The following is a 20,896-nucleotide window of genomic DNA, read 5'->3' as shown; positions in this document are numbered from 1 at the left end:
CGACACCTTGGAGAAGAAAAAAGTAGAAGCATAATCTATAACCAGAGGCGGGTTTAGGAGTCAGGGTGTCCCTAGGCACAAACACGCCACACCCATCATTTTATTTTCAATATTCATTTAACGTGAATGTCTTTCCTGTCTGGAAGGTGAAAGACATGCAGTTGTGGAGCAGATTAATTAACAGTAAGTGTCTGTGTTAGGGGATAGTGTTGCTGCGTCAGATGGGGTAGGTACCAGTGTGGTAGGTGTTGGCTGGTCACGGGTCCATCTTTCACGCACTCAGGTAGTTAGTTACTGCTTTATATGTGCATGCACTTCCATATACTTGTGCACTTTTCCCTCGACTAACATCTCTGAAAGCACACTACAGCTGAAAGTGTCATTTGTTTAATGACAAGAAAAAGGAAATTCCTGGAATCGCCTGCGGCCTACTGGGGCTCTGATGCAGCAAGTGGCGATCGCTGTACCTTACTTGCCTAGTATTAAACCAACACTAGTAATGGCCATAACGAGGATCAGCTCTGAGATACAGACCAGAGTGTGCTAGAAGCACCAGAGTAGAGAGCAACACTCCAGACATGAAAGAGGAACTGCACAGGTTGTGACAGGTGTAGGGTGCTAGAATGAAACCTATATAAAGCAAATTTACAAGTAGATTCAGAATAAATAGAAACGTAACCATAAATTAGATAGATAGATAGATAGATAGATAGATAGATAGATAGATAGATAGATAGATAGATAGATAGATAATCACAGTGGATCCCCACTTCTCTATATACTGAGGTGATAAAAATCAATGTGAAAGCCCGCTTTGCCACTAAATTAGTACAGCCTCTGTCTTCCCCATATATTTTCAATAACATATTGCAGTAGTTATCCTCTATTGCAAAACACTTTCATGTTTACAGTACTTCCTATTGCTTCTGTTGTTTTTGTAATCCTGCTGTACCAAACTGAATTATACAAGTAAACTATTTTTAATTAGAGACATATATCATCATTTTATTGTAATTAAAATGGAATGGGATGCTACAGAGGAAACCAGCTATGATTTCATTAATTCATGCTATGAAAACTACTTAAACTTTGTTCTCGCTGTACTCTCACATCAGCTTCTCTCATGGAAACAGCAATGAAAGAGCTTCCAGCTGGCATAACGCAGAGCAGCACAACTGGCAGAGACATACTGTACAGTAAGTTTATGTATAACAATGGGACAAAGCAATTCCAATGAACTCATCTTAGTACTCACTTATATCTTCTTCCAGGAATGTGTGCACCAGGACTTTCCCTGCAGACAGATACAAATTACAGCTATGTTAATAGACTGATAAATCACTGACATTTATATGACATCAAACAGCTTATAGTAGTATTAATTATGTTTGACAAATTAAAGGGTGAGTGATATATTGAAAGAGAGCACAATAGATTGTAGAATAATATTCTATATCCAAATAAGAGATTATTTTCATTGAAAGAGCAATGGCTGCAGTTTATGGGATATGTCACAGGTTACTTATCACTGGGAGTAGGGTGGCCAATCCTGGGATCGGCAGGATCCTGCGATTTAGGTCAAAAATCGTCCGGGATTCAATACTGGGATTGGAAGCTCCAATCCCGGGGATTTCGGGATCAGGCGGTACTTTGATTTTTTTTAAGCCGGCAGCGTTGAACGTCCTCAGGAGGCTCAGAAGTTGCCCGGCTCCCTCCTCCTGGCTCCCCTTCTTTTCTGTACTCCCTCAGTGTGACGCGAAATCAGAGGTCATGCTGCGCGGCTAGCCACCCGCACCTCATCGGCTTCCTCCTCTCAGCCCCCCCTGCGCATCGTGATGTGAAGTCAGAGGTCACACTGCGCAGCAGCCACCCGCCGCACTGACCTCACCAAATTGGAGGAAGTGACCTACCCACCCTCTCAGGTACTATGGTGGTCAGTTATGTGTGTGAGGCGGGAAAACAGGAAACAAACCAATCCCGGGAAACTCGGGATTGACCATTTTTCAATCCCGATACCCAGGACTGAAAAAATAAGATTTTACTCACCGGTAAATCTATTTCTCGTAGTCCGTAGTGGATGCTGGGGACTCCGTAAGGACCATGGGGATAGCGGCTCCGCAGGAGACTGGGCACAGCTAAGAAAGATTTAGGACTACCTGGTGTGCACTGGCTCCTCCCACTATGACCCTCCTCCAGACCTCAGTTAGGATACTGTGCCCGGAAGAGCTGACACGATAAGGAAGGATTTTGAATCCCGGGTAAGACTCATACCAGCCACACCAATCACACCGTATAACTCGTGATATTATACCCAGTTAACAGTATGAACATAACAGAGCCTCTCAACAGATGGCTCAACAATAACCCTTTTAGGTAACAATAACTATATACAAGTATTGCAGACAGTCCGCACTTGGGACGGGCGCCCAGCATCCACTACGGACTACGAGAAATAGATTTACCGGTGAGTAAAATCTTATTTTCTCTGACGTCCTAGTGGATGCTGGGGACTCCGTAAGGACCATGGGGATTATACCAAAGCTCCCAAACGGGCGGGAGAGTGCGGATGACTCTGCAGCACCGAATGAGAGAACTCAAGGTCCTCCTCAGCCAGGGTATCAAATTTGTAGAATTTTGCAAACGTGTTTGCCCCTGACCAAGTAGCAGCTCGGCAAAGTTGTAAAGCCGAGACCCCTCGGGCAGCCGCCCAAGAAGAGCCCACCTTCCTCGTTGAATGGGCTTTTACCGATTTAGGCTGCGGCAGTCAGCCGCAGAATGCGCAAGCTGAATTGTGCTACAAATCCAGCGAGCAATAGTCTGCTTCGAAGCAGGAGCACCCAGCTTGTTGGGTGCATACAGGATAAATAGCGAGTCAGTCTTTCTGACTCCAGCCGTCCTGGAAACATAAATTTTCAAGGCCCTGACTACGTCCAGTAACTTGGAGTCCTCCAAGTCCCTAGTAGCCGCAGGCACCACGATAGGTTGGTTCAAGTGAAAAGCTGATACCACCTTAGGAAGAAACTGGGGACGAGTCCTCAATTCTGCCCTATCCATATGGAAAATCAAATAGGGGCTTTTACATGATAAAGCCGCCAATTCCGACACACGCCTAGCCGAAGCCAAGGGCAAAAGCATGACCACTTTCCACGTGAGATATTTTAAATCCACGGTTTTAAGTGGCTCAAACCAATAAGACTTTAGGAAACCCAACACCACGTTGAGGTCCCACGGTGCCACTGGAGGCACAAAAGGAGGCTGAATATGGAGCACTCCCTTGACAAATGTCTGAACTTCAGGTAGTGAAGCCAGTTCTTTTTGGAAGAAAATCGACAGAGCCGAAATCTGGACCTTAATGGAACCCAGTTTTAGGCCCATAGTCACCCCTGACTGTAGGAAGTGCAGAAATCGACCCAGCTGAAATTCCTCCGTTGGGGCCTTCTTGGCCTCACACCACGCAACATATTTTCGCCATATGCGGTGATAATGGTTTGCGGTTACTTCTTTCCTAGCTTTAATCAGCGTAGGAATGACTTCCTCCGGAATGCCCTTTTCCTTCAGGATCCGGTGTTCAACCGCCATGCCGTCAAACGCAGCCGCGGTAAGTCTTGGAACAGACAGGGCCCCTGCAGCAGCAGGTCTTGTCTGAGCGGTAGAGGCCATGGGTCCTCTGAGATCATTTCTTGAAGTTCCGGGTACCAAGCTCTTCTTGGCCAATCCGGAACAATGAGTATAGTTCTTACTCCTCTTCTCCGTATTATCCTCAGTACCTTGAGTATGAGAGGAAGAGGAGGGAACACATAAACCGACCGGTACACCCACGGTGTCACTAGAGCGTCCACAGCTATCGCCTGCGGGTCTCTTGACCTGGCGCAATACTTTTGTAGCTTTTTGTTTTGGCGGGACGCCATCATGTCCACCTGTGGCCTTTCCCAACGGTTTACAATCATTTGGAAGACTTCTGGATGAAGGTCGTGCCTGCTGAGGAAGTCTGCTTCCCAGTTGTCCACTCCCGGAATGAACACTGCTGACAGTGCTAACACGTGATTTTCCGCCCATCGGAGAATCCTTGTGGCTTCTGCCATTGCCGTCCTGCTTCTTGTGCTGCCCTGTCGGTTTACATGGGCGACTGCCGTGATGTTGTCTGACTGGATCAGAACCGGCTGGTTTTGAAGCAGGGGCTTTGCCTGACTTAGGGCATTGTAAATGGCCCTTAGTTCCAGAACATTTATGTGTAGGGAAGTCTCCTGACTTGACCAAAGTCCTTGGAAGTTTCTTCCCCGTGTGACTGCCCCCCAGCCTCGAAGGCTGGCATCTGTGGTCACCAGGACCCAGTCCTGTATGCCGAATCTGCGGCCCTCTTAGAGATGAGCACTCTGCAGCCACCACAGCAGAGACACCCTGGTCCTTGGAGACAGGGTTATCAACCGATGCATTTGAAGATGCGATCCGGACCACTGGTCCAACAGGTCCCACTGAAAAGTTCTGGCATGGAACCTGCCGAATGGAATTGCTTCGTAGGAAGCTACCATTTTTCCCAGGACTCGCGTGCAATGATGCACCGACACCTGTTTCGGTTTCAGGAGGCCTCTGACTAGAGATGACAGCTCCTTGGCTTTCTCCTCTGGGAGATACACTTTTTTCTGGACTGTGTCCAGAATCATCCCCAGGAACAGTAGACGTGTCGCAGGAACCAGCTGTGACTTTGGTATATTTAGAATCCAACCGTGCTGGTGTAGCACCTCCTGAGATAGCGCTACGCCGACCAAAAACTGCTCTCTGGACCTCGCCTTTATCAGGAGATCGTCCAAGTATGGGATAATTAAAACTCCCTTTTTTCGAAGGAGTATCATCATTTCGGCCATTACCTTGGTAAATACCCTCGGTGCCGTGGACAGGCCGAACGGCAACGTCTGGAATTGGTAATGACAATCCTGTACCACAAATCTGAGGTACTCCTGGTGAGGATGGTAAATGGGGACATGCAGGTAAGCATCCTTGATGTCCAGAGATACCATGTAATCCCCCTCTTCCAGGCTTGCAATAACCGCCCTGAGCGATTCCATCTTGAACTTGATTTTTTTTATATATGTGTTCAAGGATTTTAAATTTAAAATGGGTCTCACCGAACCGTCCGGTTTCGGTTCCACAAACATTGTGGAATAGTAACCCCGTCCTTGTTGAAGTAGGGGCACCTTGATTATCACCTGCTGGGAATACAGCTTGTGAATTGCCTCTATCACAGCCTCCCTGTCTGAGGGAGTCGTTGGCAAGGCAGATTTGAGGAAACGGCGAGGGGGAAATGTCTCGAATTCCAGCCTGTACCCCTGAGATACCACTTGAAGGATCCAGGGATTTACTTGTGAGCGAGCCCACTGATTGCTGAAGTTTTTGAGACGGGCCCCCACCGTACCTGGCTCCGCCTGTGGAGCCCCAGCGTCATGCGGCGGACTTAGCAGAAGAAGCGGGGGAGGACTTTAGTTCCTGGGAACTGGCTGTATGCTGCAGCTTTTTTCCCCTACCTCTGCCTCTGGGCAGAAAGGACGCGCCTCTACCCCGCTTGTTCTTTTGGGGACGAAAGGACTGTACCTGATAATACGTTGCTTTCTTTGGTTGTGAGGGGACATGTGGTAAAAATGCTGACTTCCCAGCTGTTGCTGTGGAAACTGGGTCCGAAAGACCATCCCCGAACAACTCCTCACCCTTATAAGGCAAAACTTCCATGTGCCTTTTAGAATCTGCATCACCTGTCCACTGCCGAGTCCATAAGCCTCTCCTGGCAGAAATGGACAGTGCACTTATTTTTGATGCCAGCCGGCAAATATCCCTCTGTGCATCTCTCATGTATAAGACAGCGTCTTTAATATGCTCTATGTTTAGCAATATAGTGTCCCTATCTAGGGTGTCAATGTTTTCCGACAGGGAATCCGACCACGCAGCTGCAGCACTGCACATCCATGCTGAAGCAATAGCTGGTCTCAGTATAATACCAGTGTGCGTATAAATAGCCTTCAGGAGATGCTCCTGCTTTCTATCAGCAGGTTCCTTTAGGGCGGCCGTATCCGGAGACGGTAGTGCCACCTTTTTTGATAAGCGTGTAAGTGCTTTATCCACCCTAGGGGGTGTTTCCCAGCGTGACCTATCCTCTGGCGGGAAAGGGTACGCCATTAGTAACTTTTTAGAAATTACCAATTTTTTATCGGGGGAAGCCCACGCTACTTCACACACTTCATTTAATTCTTCAGAAGGGGGAAAAATTACTGGTAGTTTTTTCTCCCCAAACATAATACCCTTTTTAGTGGTACCTGGGGTCACATCAGAAATGTGTAAAACATTTTTCATTTCCTCAATCATATAACGAGTGGCCCTATTGGACATTACATTAGTCTCTTCGTCGTCGACACTGGTATCAGTATCCGTGTCGACATCTGTGTCTGCCATCCGAGGTAGCGGGCGTTTTAGAGCCCCTGATGGCCTTTGAGACGTCTGGGCAGGCACGGGCTGAGAAGCCGGCTGCCCCGCATTTGGCATGTCGTCAAATTTTTTATGTAAGTAGTCGACACTTTCGCGTAATTCCTTCCACAAGTCCATCAACTCAGGTGTCTGCCCCGCAGGGGGTGACAACACATTTATAGGCACTTGCTCCTCCTCCACATAAGCCTCCTCATCAAACATGTCGACACAGCCGTACCGACACACCGCACACACACAGGGAATGCTCTGACAGAAGACAGGACCCCACAAAGCCCTTTGGGGAGACAGAGAGAGAGTATGCCAGCACACACCAGAGCGCTATATAATACAGGGATTAACTAAATTATATCCCCTTATAGCTGCTATATGTATATTGCGCCTAAATTTAGTGCCCCCTCTCTCTTTTTTACCCTTTCTGTAGTGTAGACTGCAGGGGAGAGCCAGGGAGCTTCCTTCCAGCGGAGCTGTGAGGGAGAAATGGCGCCAGTGTGCTGAGGGAGATAGCTCCGCCCCTTTTTCGGCTGACTTTTCTCCCGCTTTTTAATGGATTCTGGCAGGGGTATTTATCAAATATATAGCCTCTGGGGCTATATATTGTGATATATTTGCCAGCCAAGGTGTTTTTATTGCTGCTCAGGGCGCCCCCCCCCCCCAGCGCCCTGCGCCCTCAGTGACCGGAGTGCGAAGTGTGTATGAGGAGCAATGGCGCACAGCTGCAGTGCTGTGCGCTACCTTGGTGAAGACTGATGTCTTCTGCCGCCGATTTTCCGGACTCTTCTTGCTTCTGGCTCTGTAAGGGGGGCGGCGGCGCGGCTCTGGGACCGAACATCAATGGCCGGTTCCATGCGATCGATCCCTCTGGAGCTAATGGTGTCCAGTAGCCTAAGAAGCCCAAGCTACCACCAGTTAGGTAGGTTCGCTTCTTCTCCCCTTAGTCCATCTCTGCAGTGAGTCTGTTGCCAGCAGATCTCACTGTAAAATAAAAAACCTAAAATATACTTTCTCTCTAGGAGCTCAGGAGAGCCCCTAGTGTGCATCCAGCTCAGCCGGGCACAGGATTCTAACTGAGGTCTGGAGGAGGGTCATAGTGGGAGGAGCCAGTGCACACCAGGTAGTCCTAAATCTTTCTTAGCTGTGCCCAGTCTCCTGCGGAGCCGCTATCCCCATGGTCCTTACGGAGTCCCCAGCATCCACTAGGACGTCAGAGAAAATGGCTCGGGATTGGCCACCCTAACTGGGAGGACAAATGTTTGGGTGGAAAAAAAACCAACAACAATTTGAACTGGTCCTGACATCTTCCACCATATATCTTAATGGGCCATACTCGTAAATGTACGCAATGCCATACACTGCCGAGATTACATTGCATTGGAAAACAAGGGGGAAGGGGAGGGTGCGGTGAGACTGATGATGCAATTCAGTTTGAATCTTGTCATCAGAAACAAATTCAAATGTCCACCCAGCTGGAAGAGAGAACGACACATTGATCATCCGATCGGTAAGTGTGTGTATACTTACCTGATTCGGACGCTCTTTTGGCATGACGGCGGGTTCAGCGACATGTCTGTCTGGTATGTACCCAGCTTTTCTTGTAGCTATGTTGAACTAATAAATCTGCAGCACATGGATTGTAACAACTGTATCCAATGGTTTGTAGAAGTTGTTAAAGGCAAGTGTGATCCCAGCCCCATAGTGATAGCTGTACTGTAGTAAAGTGCTGGGGATGAAGATGGAGAGTGTAGTACCAATGCTCTTTAGTTATTGCCTGATCCTTACCAGCTCTTCAATGTCTTTCAGGATGCGGGCAGTGTGAGCTGTGAACTGGTTGAAAGTGTGGTGCTGAGAAAACTGTACTACTGAGGACTGGAAATGAAGAGGAGTCAGGATAAGAGACTATGAAAATCTGAGTTTAAAGTTTTCAGAGAAGAGGTGTACATGTACCCAAGCAGAGATAACTAACGGATCTTGGGGTGTTATGTAGCTGTGAGAATACCCAGTGATAAAATGGCTTACAGTATGTAGGGGTTTGGTATGAAATGCCGCTCGTCAGGATGCCCGCAGTCACATGACTGACACCGGCATCCCGACATTGAAGAACCCGACGTCGGAGGGGGAAGAATTTTTATTCCCCCCCTTCCCCTACCCTAACTCTTCGGGGGTTGCAGCTAGGGCTAACCCTCTGGGGTGGCGACTAGGGCTAACGCCCCCTAGTGCCTAACCCTAACCCCCCTAGTGCCTAACCCTAAACCTCCTTATACCGGGCCTTAACCCTAACAGATACCAGTACTTACCTTCAAGGTGTCAGCTGCCAGCATTCTCATGACTGCGATATCCTGTCCGTCGGGATGCTAAATGCATCCCTAATGTAGGGTATGCCACAATTGTGGCTGATTTTCTGCATTACACTTTTTTTTTTTAAATAGAGTACTTTTTTTTATTGAAGAGAAGACAGTACATGCACGAAATGACAATGCAAAGAAGACAATCTGATGCAAAGATACACATTGGCAAAATAACAGGTGACAGCATACATCATATACAGAATCAATGCCAGAAAAGAACAAGATATTGTACGTGCATACTCATTTCCTCCTCAATACAATTTTTCTTTTTAACAACTTACCTAAACAGGCAATAAAACCAAAGTAAAAAACAAAAAACATAAGCCAACACGCCGACTTAAACCCAGAGTGAACCGCAACGCTCTAGACCCTCCACAACAGAGCTGGCCAAACCAGTCCTCAAGATCTACCAACAGTTCACATTTTCCAGACCACCTAGCTAGTGCACAGGTGTAGTCATTACTAATTAAGATGTGCTGCATTCATTCCTAACGGACAATTCTACAGATCTCCAGGAGGTCTGGAAAACATGAACTGTTGGTAGATCTCGAGGACCGGTTTGGCCAGCCCTGCTCCACAACTTCGCACAACAGTAGTCAGTACCCCTATACAACGGAAAAATAAAATTACGGAGGAAAATCCAGTGCAGAATGTGTAGATTCAAGCCAAAAAGTCCAAATTTTCCCATACTGAGTACCAGAATACTTGTAATATGCTACAGTCCCAAACTAAATACCAAAAAGTTCCCTGGAAATTATTACATTTATGGCATAGCGTGGAGTGACCAACTCCAATCTTGCTCAGTCTCACAGGAGTCATATAGGTCCTGTGAAGAATATAAAACTGAACCTGCTGAAATCTGAGAGACTCTGTAGCTGTATGAGGGTATTCTCTAGCGAGATCCCACTCTTCATCATCCAGATGACCCAAGTCAGTCTCCCAGGTCACTCGGAGACGGGAGAGAGGATCAATGTGAAACTGAACAAGAAGAAAGGAATAAGCCAAAGAGACAGTCATCGTATCAGGGACGATTGGGGTTACTACAAGGAGGAAAGCCGCACGTAACATCTGAACCTTCCCGGCATCCAACGTCAGCTGCAGCACGGATGGAGACTGTGAGAAGCGAGCACTGCCTTTTGCCTTGAAAGTAACACACATCGTGTACCTGTTATTAAATCAATTGGATGAATAAAACCTATTAACTTTGATCCACGCTGTGTCTACATCTCCGGAAGAAGCTTGGTATAAAGAAACCTTTTAAGGAACTTGGGACTGAATATTAATGTAAGTCCGACTCTAGATTTAATATACTGTTATGATTCCAGCACTCTGGTCAGAGGAGAACTTATGGCAAGGACCGGAGCACTGGAACGGAATGCTGGGGAAGGGAGCAGGACAGGAAAATAGCCCCTGGCGCCCTAACTCTGTTGTCTCACCCGTGTTGTCAGAAATCCCCTGCGAGACTATGGTTTCTTGAGCCCTTGGCAGCCGCGTTTGAAGGGCGGATTATGTCTGCCCAACTCCGATGCCCCCCGGTCTTAATGAGAGACAAAGGGAAACCCGAGACAGGGTGATAACAAGAGGCCCTCTAACTAAATAACCAGGCCAGGGGCTAAGCAAACTCAAAACTATAATATGTGCGGAGAAACCGCCAGGGAAAAGGACAACCAAAATATCCACTTGTCCAATTCTCCTACCCGGCACCGCCGAGTACCAGAGAGGACTTGTGGAAGCGGAACCCTCCGCAAATGCTCCAAACACAAAACATAAAAGGTAAAGCGGCTGAGCCGCAACACACGGCAGAGCCGCAACTCACGAACACCACTGGATATAAAACGGTGATCAGTCAGGACTCCAGGGAACCAAACGACCTCTTGGGATGAGATGACAACTCCCGAATACCGGACTTCTGAGGACTGGAATGACCGGATACAGCAGGACTGGAAACAGACTCTCAGCAAACAAAGGCAGCATGCAGGAAGCTATTACCGGCGTCTGTGAGAAGCCCTGGGAGTGTATTTAACAAGGAGTCCTCCAATCAGCTGCTAAAGGCTGATTAGAATAAATGCCGTGCAGCTGCCTTGCTGCACGGCCACAGAGCAGGTGAATATCTTAATTTCCTAAAGCCTAGCAACGGGGAACGCGGTCCGCCAGTGGCGTCCCCGTTGCTAGGGTCCGTGCGGCTCAGCGCGCCCGGCGTCTAGCGTTGCTAGGGAGCCGGCGGCTGTACGCGCATGGCGTCTCTAGTTGCTAGGTGCCGGGCCGCGCAGACAAGCGGACCCTGGCGCCTAACAGTACCCCCCCTTGAGGAGGGGTCAAGGAACCCCTAAAGCCAGGTTTCTGAGGAAATTCCCGAAAAAAATGCCCTCTTGAGCCTCGGGGCATGAAGATCCTTATCCAGGACCCAAGACCTTTCCTCCGGACCATAGCCTTTCCAGTGAACTAGAAGATACAGCCGACCCCGGGACAATTTGGAATCGAGAACCTTCTCTACCAAGAACTCTTGTTGTCCCTGTACATCCACTGGAGATCTACCCTGAGAGATCTTCCGAGGAAATCTACTGGAAGAAACGTATTGTTTCAACAGGGAACAATGAAACGTATTTCCAATCCTGAGAGATCTTGGTAAACGTAACCGAAAGGCAACTGGGTTGACTCTTTTAATAATAAGAAATGGCCCAATAAATTTGGGTCCCAGTCTAGCCGAGGATTGTCGAAGCCTGATGTTGCGAGTCGACAACCACACCCTATCTCCCACCTTAAAAGTGCAAGGACGTCGGAGCCTGTCAGAAAATTTCTTCTCTCGAAAGGCCGCTTTTCTGAGAGCAAGGTGCACCTTTTTCCAAATGGCTCTGAGATGGGAGGTTAAGGTTAGCAAGGAGACTGAGGAATGATGAAAAAAAGAATTAGCTCTGGGGTGAAAAACAAAAACTGAAAAGAATGGAGACTCTTTAGTGGAGGAATGACAAGAATTATTTTAAGCAAATTCAGCCAACAGAAGAAACTCGGACCAATCATTCTGGAGTTTCGCTGAATACAAGCGCAAATATTGTTTCAATGATTGGTTAACTCGTTCGGTTTGCCCGTTGGATTGTGGGTGGTAACCGGATGTTAACGACAATTTCATCTTCAATGAGGCACAAAAACATTTCCAGAATTGTGCGATGAATTGTGGACCCCGATCAGAAACAATATCAGTAGGCAACCCATGAAGCCTGAATACATGGCGGAGAAACAAAACTGCCAACCCTTGGGCAGAAGGCAATCGGGGAAGAGCAATAAAATGAGCCATTTTACTAAAACGGTCCACTACCACCCATATGACTCGGAATCCGGCTGAAAGGGGAAGGTCAACCACAAAATCCATGGAAATATGAGACCACGGCCTGAGAGGAACATTTAAGGGCATAAGTTGCCCGATAGGCAAGGAACGGGGAACCTTATGCTGTGCACAAACCTGACATGAATAAACAAATTCCTTGACGTCTTTAGAAAGACCAGGCCACCATACTGAGCGAGAGACTAACTCCAATGTCTTAGAGACTCCTGGATGCCCTGAAACTTTGTTATCATGGAATTCCGTTAAAACAGTAGCTCTCAAAAACTCAGGGACGTAAAGACGACCAGCAGGAGTAATTCTAGGAGCTTGGTGTTGAAGCTGTTTTAACTGGGTAAATAAATCTTGTGTGAGGCCCGCCCAGATGACCGAAGATGGAAGTATGGGGGTAACAGGATTGTTATTGTGAACCGGAAGAAAGCTACGTGACAGGGCATCAGCCTTAGTATTCTTGGAACCAGGCCTGAAAGTGATTATAAATTTGAAACGCGTAAAAAATAATGCCCAACGTGCCTGCCGGGCATTAAGCTGCTTAGCTGATTCAATGTATTGCAGGTTCTTATGGTCAGTCAATACCGAAATAGTATGTTTTGCTCCCTCCAGCCAATGCCTCCACTCCTCGAAAGCCCACTTTACCGCCAGTAACTCCCGATTACCAACGTCATAGTTGGATTCAGCGGAGGAGAATTTCCTGGACATAAAGGCACAAGGATGTAACTCCAGAGACTCCGGATCCTTTTGAGAAAGGATAGCCCCCACTCCAACCTCCGAGGCATCAACCTCCACCACAAAGGGCAATTCCGGATTAGGATGTCTGAGGACTGGAGCCGAGACAAAGGCTTGTTTCAAGGCCCGGAAGGACAACTCAGCTTCACGCGACCAGTTGGTAGGATCCGCTCCTTTCTTTGTCAGAGCTACAATGGGAGCAACCAGGTCAGAAAAAGAATGAATGAACCTCCTATAATAATTCGCAAACCCTAAAAAGCGCTGAATTGCTTTTAAATTGGTGGGTTGCGCCCAACTAAGGATGGCCTGGAGTTTCTTTGGTTCCATGGAAAATCCCTGAGGGGAAATTATGTACCCTAAAAAAGATACTTCCGTGACATGAAACTCACACTTCTCCAGCTTGGCATATAAATGATTCTCACGTAACTTTTGAAGAACCAGACGCACCTGGGTAACATGTTGTTCCATTGATTCAGAAAAAATCAGGATGTCGTCTAAGTAAACGACCACGAATTTCCCTAGGAAGTCACGGAGCACATCGTTAATGAGGTCTTGAAAAACTGCCGGAGCATTGGACAGGCCGAACGGCATCACCAGGTATTCGTAGTGACCCGACTGAGTACTGAAGGCCGTTTTCCACTCATCTCCAGATTTAATTCGGATGAGGTTGTACGCTCCTCTAAGGTCAATTTTAGAAAAAATCACAGCAGAACGTAACTGATCAAAGAGTACAGAAATCAACGGCAAAGGATAGGTATTTTTAACTGAGATCTTATTCAGGGCTCTAAAATCAATGCAAGGTCTAAGCGAGCCATCCTTTTTCTCCACAAAGAAGAAGCCTGCACTTAAAGGAGATTTTGATGGTCTAATAAATCCTTTCTCAAGGCTCTCCTTTACATAATCATTCATAGCCGCAGTTTCTGGCCCGGATAATGCATATAATCTTCCCTTTGGCAATGCGGCACCAGGAATTAACTCAATAGCACAATCATAAGGCCGATGGGGAGGCAGAATGTCCGCATTGCCTTTGGAGAAAACATCAGCAAACTCCTGGTATTCCACCGGAATGAGTTCTGGAATGATAGCTGCTACTCTGACTGGAAACGTGATACATTCCTTATCACAAAAAGTACCCCATTGTGAAATCTCCCCCGACCGCCAATCAATGGTGGGATTATGAAAGGCCAGCCAAGGGTGACCCGAACAACTGGAACTGCTGGGCAATGTGTAAGATAGAACTCGATTTTTTCGGAATGTAGAGCTCCTACTGTAAGTAGTACAGGGGGTGTACGGAGAGAAATAATCCCATTAGACAGCGGACTCCCATCTAAGCCATGCATGGTGACACACCTACCCAAAGGTAACTGAGGAATGCCTAAGGCCTTAGCCCAAGTTAAATCCATAAAGTTTCCTGCAGCTCCACTGTCAACAAAAGCCGACACCGAAGAACTGAGGCTGCCAAAGGAAACTTTAACTGGGACTAAAAGGGAGTTATTCGAGGAGATAAGCTGCAGACCTAGGTGAACCCCCTCACAATTCACCTGGTCAAAGCGTTTCCCGACTTGTTCGGACAATTACGAGCAAAATGTCCCTTACCCCCACAGTACAGACAAAGACCAGAATTTTGCCTTCTGGCTCTTTCTTCAGGAGACAGCCGGGAGAGACCCATCTGCATGGGCTCCTCTACGTCTTCAGGAATGGAATATACACACGGACTTGACCTTACAGGTGCTCCTTTTTCAGCCCTCCGCTCTCTGAGACGACGATCAATCTTAATAGAAAGCTCCATGAGTTTATCGAGAGTCTCAGGAGCGGGGTACTGAAGGAGACTGTCTTTTATAGACTCTGATAAGCCGAGGCGAAACTGACTGCGCAGGGCTGGGTCATTCCAACCACAGTCGTTCGACCAACGGCGAAACTCCGTACAATAAACCTCCGCAGGATTTCTACCCTGTCTGAGAGCGCGCAACTGACTTTCAGCGGACGCCTCTCTATCAGGGTCATCATACAAGAGCCCTAAAGACTCAAAAAAAGCGTCAACTGACAAAAATGCCGGATCCTCTGCTCTTAAACCAAATGCCCAGGTCTGAGGATCCCCCTGGAGCAAAGAAATAATAATCCCGACCCGCTGAGATTCAGTACCCGAGGAAGTCGGTCTTAAACGAAAATAAAGTTTACAGGATTCTTTAAAATTAAAAAACTCTTTTCTATCACCAGAAAAACGGTCAGGCAAATGCATCTTTGGTTCAGGGACTACCCTTGGGGAAGCTCGCAAAAGATCTTCCTGCGACTTCACCCGAAGAGAAAGATCCTGAACCATCTGAGTAAGTTCTTGAATCTGGCTGACTAAGAGCTGACCAGGATTTGGCCCTAAACCTGTTGGATTCATGAGGCCGATAAACTCTCACAAAACTAAATGAGAAAAAATTAAACCCCGTTTAATTTTAAGTTTTGGTATGGCCGGTAATAATGTTATGATTCCAGCACTCTGGTCAGAGGAGATCTTATGGCAAGGACCGGAGCACTGGAACGGAATGCTGGGGAAGGGAGCAGGACAGGAAAATAGCCCCTGGCGCCCTAACTCTGTTGTCTCACCCGTGTTGTCAGAAATCACCTGCAAGACTATGGTTTCCTGAGCCCTTGGCAGCCGCGTTTGAAGGGCGGATTATGTCTGCCCAACTCCGATGCCCCCCAGTCTTAATGAGAGACAAAGGGAAACCCGAGACAGGGTGATAACAAGAGGCCCTCTAACTAAACAACCAGGCCAGGGGCTAAGCAAACTCAAAACTATAATATGTGCGGAGAAACCGCCAGGGAAAAGGACAACCAAAATATCCACTTGTCCAATTCTCCTACCCGGCACCGCCGAGTACCAGAGAGGACTTGTGGAAGCGGAACCCTCCGCAAATGCTCCAAACACAAAATATAAAAGGTAAAGCGGCTGAGCCGCAACACACGGCAGAGCCGCAACTCACGAACACCACTGGATATAAAACGGTGATCAGTCAGGACTCCAGGGAACCAAATGACCTCTTGGGATGAGATGACAACTCCCGAATACCGGACTTCTGAGGACTGGAATGACCGGATACAGCAGGACTGGAAACAGACTCTCAGCAAACAAAGGTAGCATGCAGGAAGCTATTACCGGTGTCTGTGAGAAGCCCTGGGAGTGTATTTAACAAGGAGTCCTCCAATCAGCTGCTAAAGGCTGATTAGAATAAATGCCGTGCAGCTGCCTTGCTGCACGGCCACAGAGCAGGTGAATATCTTAATTTCCTAAAGCCTAGCAACGGGGAACGCGGTCCGCCAGTGGCGTCCCCGTTGCTAGGGTCCGTGCGGCTCAGCGCGCCCGGCGTCTAGCATTGCTAGGGAGCCGACGGCTGTACGCGCATGGCGTCTCTAGTTGCTAGGCGCCGGGCCGCGCAGACAAGCGGACCCCGGCGCCTAACATATACACAGCGGGGAGGAGTACGTCTGACCAAAGATCCCATTTTGTGACTGCAGGTGAGAACACTAACGTAAGTGTCTGCCCACCAGCCGAGCCACAGAAAAGAATCTGGTCTGAGTGTCAGTAACACATATAACAATAAGAAGTTCTGCATCAAAAACTGGATTTATCTGTGTACTTTATTACAGTAATATATATTACATCTGGTACACTTGTTGTGGTTACTATACCCCATTCATAATGTTTTTTATGTGAGTTGTATAGGCATTTAATTCTTGAGCGCAGGCAACCTGAATTTTCCATAGTCCCGTCTGCATAGAAAGCCTCCTTGTCAGTTCTGGGACCTGTACTCAATCCCACTATATCCAGGTGAGACCGGAGCATACATGCAAGTGGCTCAATGGCCAATGCAAAAAACCCGGGAGAAGTGGAAACCCCTGTCTGGTGCCACGGGACAGTGTAAAGGGGGGTAAGACATACCCATTCACCGAGATCCTGGCAAAGGTTGTTGAGACAACAATTGAATCCATTGAATATACTTAGGACCAAAACCCATGGCTCTCATAACCTCCCACAGATACGGCCACTCCACACTATCGAAGGCCTTGGCCACATTCAAAGAGACCAAGACCGAGTCAGAAGGGTATACATGGGAGGACTGAAGCAAGGTATACATACAGCATAAATTAATGGAGGTAGACATGCCGGGCATAAATCCAGATTGGTCCGGATGTATAAAGGTAGATATAACTGTATTAAGGGGGTGATTCCGAGTTGTTCGCTCGCTAGCTGCTTTTAGCAGCTTTGCACATGCTAAGCCACCGCCCTCTGGGAGTGTATCTTAGCTTAGCAGAAGTGCGAGCGAAAGATTAGCAGAATTGCGAATAGAAATTTCTTAGCAGCTTAAGAGTAGCTCCAGACTTACTCAGCCATTGCGACCAGCTAAGTCCTTTTCGTTCCTGGTTTGACGTCACAAACACACCCAGCGTTTGCCCAACCACTCCTGCGTTTTGCAACTCGAACGCCTGAGTTTTTCCGCACACTCCCATAAAACGGCCAGTTTCCGCCCAGAAACACCCACTTCCTGTCAATCACACTACGATCAGCACAGCGATGAAAAAGCTTTGTTATGCAGTGAGTAAAATACCTAACTTTTATGTAAAATAACTAAGCGCATGCGCTCTGCGAACCTTGCGCATGCGCAGTAAGCGACTAATTGCAGTATAGCGAAAATCGGCAACGAGCGAACAACTCGGAATGACCCCTAAGTCTGATAGCTAAAACCTTTTCCAGGATCTTGGCGTCTGTAGGAATAAGGGAAATTGACCTATAGGAATCTATATATGTGGGGTCTTTCCCAGGCTTTGGGAGTACAATTATGATGGCTTCTGCCATAGAAACAGGAAGTCTAATTGTTGCAAAGAACTCTGAATATAATGCAGAAAGTTTTGGGGCAAATATATCTATATATTGTTTATATAATTCAATGGGAAGTCCATCGCTACCTGGAGCCTTACCATTGGGAAAAGCTCAGATGGCAGTAGAAATCTCCTCAGTAGTGTTAGGAACATCCAGAAAAGAACACGCATCAGCTGACAATTTAGGAAGAGGAACTGTCGCCAGATATATGGATAGCTCCTGGTCAGAGCAACACAACCTAGATCTATATACCTCCTTTTAAAAAGACAAAAACACTTGTGCAATATCAGGTGTTGTAGTAACAGTAATACCAGCAGGGTCAATCAATTGCGTGACAACAGTCCCCGGGTGATCATAATGAACTAAATGGGCCAATAGGCTATCAGGTCTGTCAGCATGCATATATAAGGAATTTGCACGGAACAAAAGGCTTGGGGAATTTTTCTCTGTCAGGTGGGCCAACCAAGCTGATTGAGTCACCTGCCAGCAAGTCTTGGTAATGGGAGAACCATCTCTCAGGTACTGTATCTCCAAATCCCGAAAGTCAGACTGTAATACCCCTTTCACACCGCAGCTATAACCCGGTAAATTGCCGTTTTTTAAGCCTTCCAAAACGGTTCTAGCTGCGGTGTGAAAGGGCCACTTTGAATTTACTGGTTACAGATTACTGGTATTTTAAAACGGTTAAAAAGCAGGGTCCTATATGGTTCAGACCCGTTTCATTGTGCAATGTGAAAGGCTCTAAAACGGTATTTCCAAACCACAGACGGTGATAGGCTGTCTCCATGCGTGATGTCACCAGGCAGAAGCAGGAAATAAACTGGAGGAAACACATGAGAGTGAAGAAGCATTTTATTATACAGAATACAGTTTAAAATGGCAAATTGGAGTGATGAAGAGGTTAGGGAGCTGCTTAGGATGAGAGGGGATGAAGAAATTGCTAGACAAATCACTGGGACAGTGAAGGATGCAGTAATCTATAAAAACATGGTAAAGATGCTTGAAGCTGCTGGGTTCCATCGTACGACTAGCCAAATTATTAATAATGTGTGGGCCAGAAAAGTCCATTTAAAATGACAACCACTGTTTTCTATGGGAGAAACGGGTTCAGTGTGAAAGGTACCAAAACGGTAATGAAACTGTAATATACCTGTTACAACATGCGATGTGAAGGGGGTTTAACTGCTCAGACCCATTTTAAGAACCATTTAAAGAACCGTTTCAAAAGCAGGGTTTGCGATGTGAAAGCAGCATAAGTCTTTCTCAGTGCGCCGTCGGGATGATTTAATGACAGCTATACTTCTAATATATGTGCCTCGTAAGAAGGCTTTAAATGAACCCCAAACAACTGTCACGTGGGCAGAACCAAGGTTAGTGTTAAAATATCCCCCCACTGTCCCATCAACTCAACATTAACACCAATCTGAGCCAACCAAGACGGATGTAGTTTCCAGTAAGAATGACCCCTTTGGCATTCAACATTGAGTGACAGCAATAAAGGTGAGTGGTCAGAAACTCCCCTAGCCTCATAGTGAATATCAGTAATTCTGTGAAGAAGCGAAGGTGATACTAAGGCCAGGTCGATTCTGGAGAAAGAGCCATGCGTCCTAGAAAAACAAGAAAACTGTTGTAAAAACAGATTACGAGTCCTCCATGCCTCCACCCAGCCTAAACTGTCGACATAACCTGCAAATGTGGAGGGGCTACTACCAGTCACAGGGGAAGAAGGTAATCTCCATTTATTAATGTAAATGTCTAAGAGGTTATTAAAGTCACCCAAGCAGATAACAGGGGTATTCAGAGAGGAAGCTACAAAAATGGCTGCCTTTTGTAAAACATTATACGAGAAAGGGGGGGGGGGATGTAAACTGCTAATATTGAGGTCTGTTGCGAGTACAGTTTACAGTCTATAAAAACAAATCTACCTTGGGGATCCATCTGCAGGGATAGTAATTCAAATTGTACCGTCCTTTTAATCAAAACAGAGATACTCCTTGAGAAAGATGAATTCGAGGCGTGATACGCCCACCCAACCCACGATCTACGAAGTGATAACAGTCTGCTACCCTCTAAATGTGTTTCATAGAGTCCACAAAAAAACAACAACAACAGTAAAACAAACCCAAAACCCAACTGGCTCCCACCCCGTATACCTCCTCGAACAATGGCATACTTCACTCCCTAAACCGAACCCAAAATACAAAATAAAGTATACGCTAAACAATCACAGCAAGCAGTAAAAATTCAATGTATATCTGAAAATAGTGAAACAAGTACTCTAACACCACCAACGCATGGTGGCTCCCCAGATCAATATGTATAGCAGGGCTGGCCAAACCAGTCCTCGAGATCTACCAACAGTACACATTTTCCAGTCCACCTAGCTGGTGCACAGGTGTAGTCATTACTAATTAAGATGTGCTGCATTCATTCCTAACTGACAATTCTACAGATCTCCAGGAGTTCTGGAAAACATGAACTGTTGGTAGATCTCGAGGACCGGTTTGGCCAGCCCTGATGTATAGGTCCAGAACAGAACACCAATTATGCGACAAAAGAATTCAGTCCTGAGCCATTTGTCGGCCACACGGTGCATAGCAGTCAAGCCAAGCAGCTGCCTCCCCGAGGAGTATTAAAGAACTTAGATTCCCCCTCCGCCACCACTCGAAGCCTGGAAGGAAACAGCATAGCGTAAGAGATGTTAAGGTCTCGAAGGCATCTCGTGATAGGCATGAATTGAGCTCTGTGTTTTTGGACATCGTCGGCAATATCAGGGAAAGCCGATATCTGCACACCATTACTGGTGAGTGAGCCCTGAGTACGCCCAAGGCGAAGGACTGCATCTCTGTCTTTATAATGCAAAAACTTTGCGATGAACGTGTGCAGAGGGGCACCAGGGGGTAAAGGCATGAAAGGGATCCTGTGAGCACGTTCAACTGCAAATTGAGGCGTGAAGGAGGCTGCGCCATACAATTCTTTAAGCCAGGTCTCCAGAAATTCCTCAGGGTGTGAACCCTCTTCTTTCTCTGGCAGGCCAATGAACCGGACATTATTCCTACGCAGACACCCCTCCATGTCCAATAGCTTAGTTTGGATAGAGGAAACTTGCTGAGACAAGGAGAAAACATTTTGTTTCAGAGGGCTACTCAC

General features: G+C 47.0%; 1 protein-coding gene across 1 annotated transcript in view; it reads right to left on the bottom strand.

Annotated features, from left to right (window-relative positions):
- The window catches only part of HDAC9 (histone deacetylase 9), a 1,168,275-nt gene that overhangs the window by 860,365 nt on the left and 287,014 nt on the right, over positions 1-20,896 (bottom strand). Inside the window, exon 3 of the mRNA XM_063921745.1 lies at positions 1,256-1,294. Within this exon, the coding sequence (XP_063777815.1) occupies positions 1,256-1,294 (39 nt within the window). The remainder of the gene's footprint in view (positions 1-1,255; positions 1,295-20,896) is intronic.

The sequence above is a fragment of the Pseudophryne corroboree genome, chromosome 5 (assembly GCF_028390025.1).
Source record: "Pseudophryne corroboree isolate aPseCor3 chromosome 5, aPseCor3.hap2, whole genome shotgun sequence".
NCBI classification, from domain to species: domain Eukaryota; kingdom Metazoa; phylum Chordata; class Amphibia; order Anura; family Myobatrachidae; genus Pseudophryne; species Pseudophryne corroboree.
This window is presented reverse-complemented; position numbering and strand designations above follow the sequence as displayed.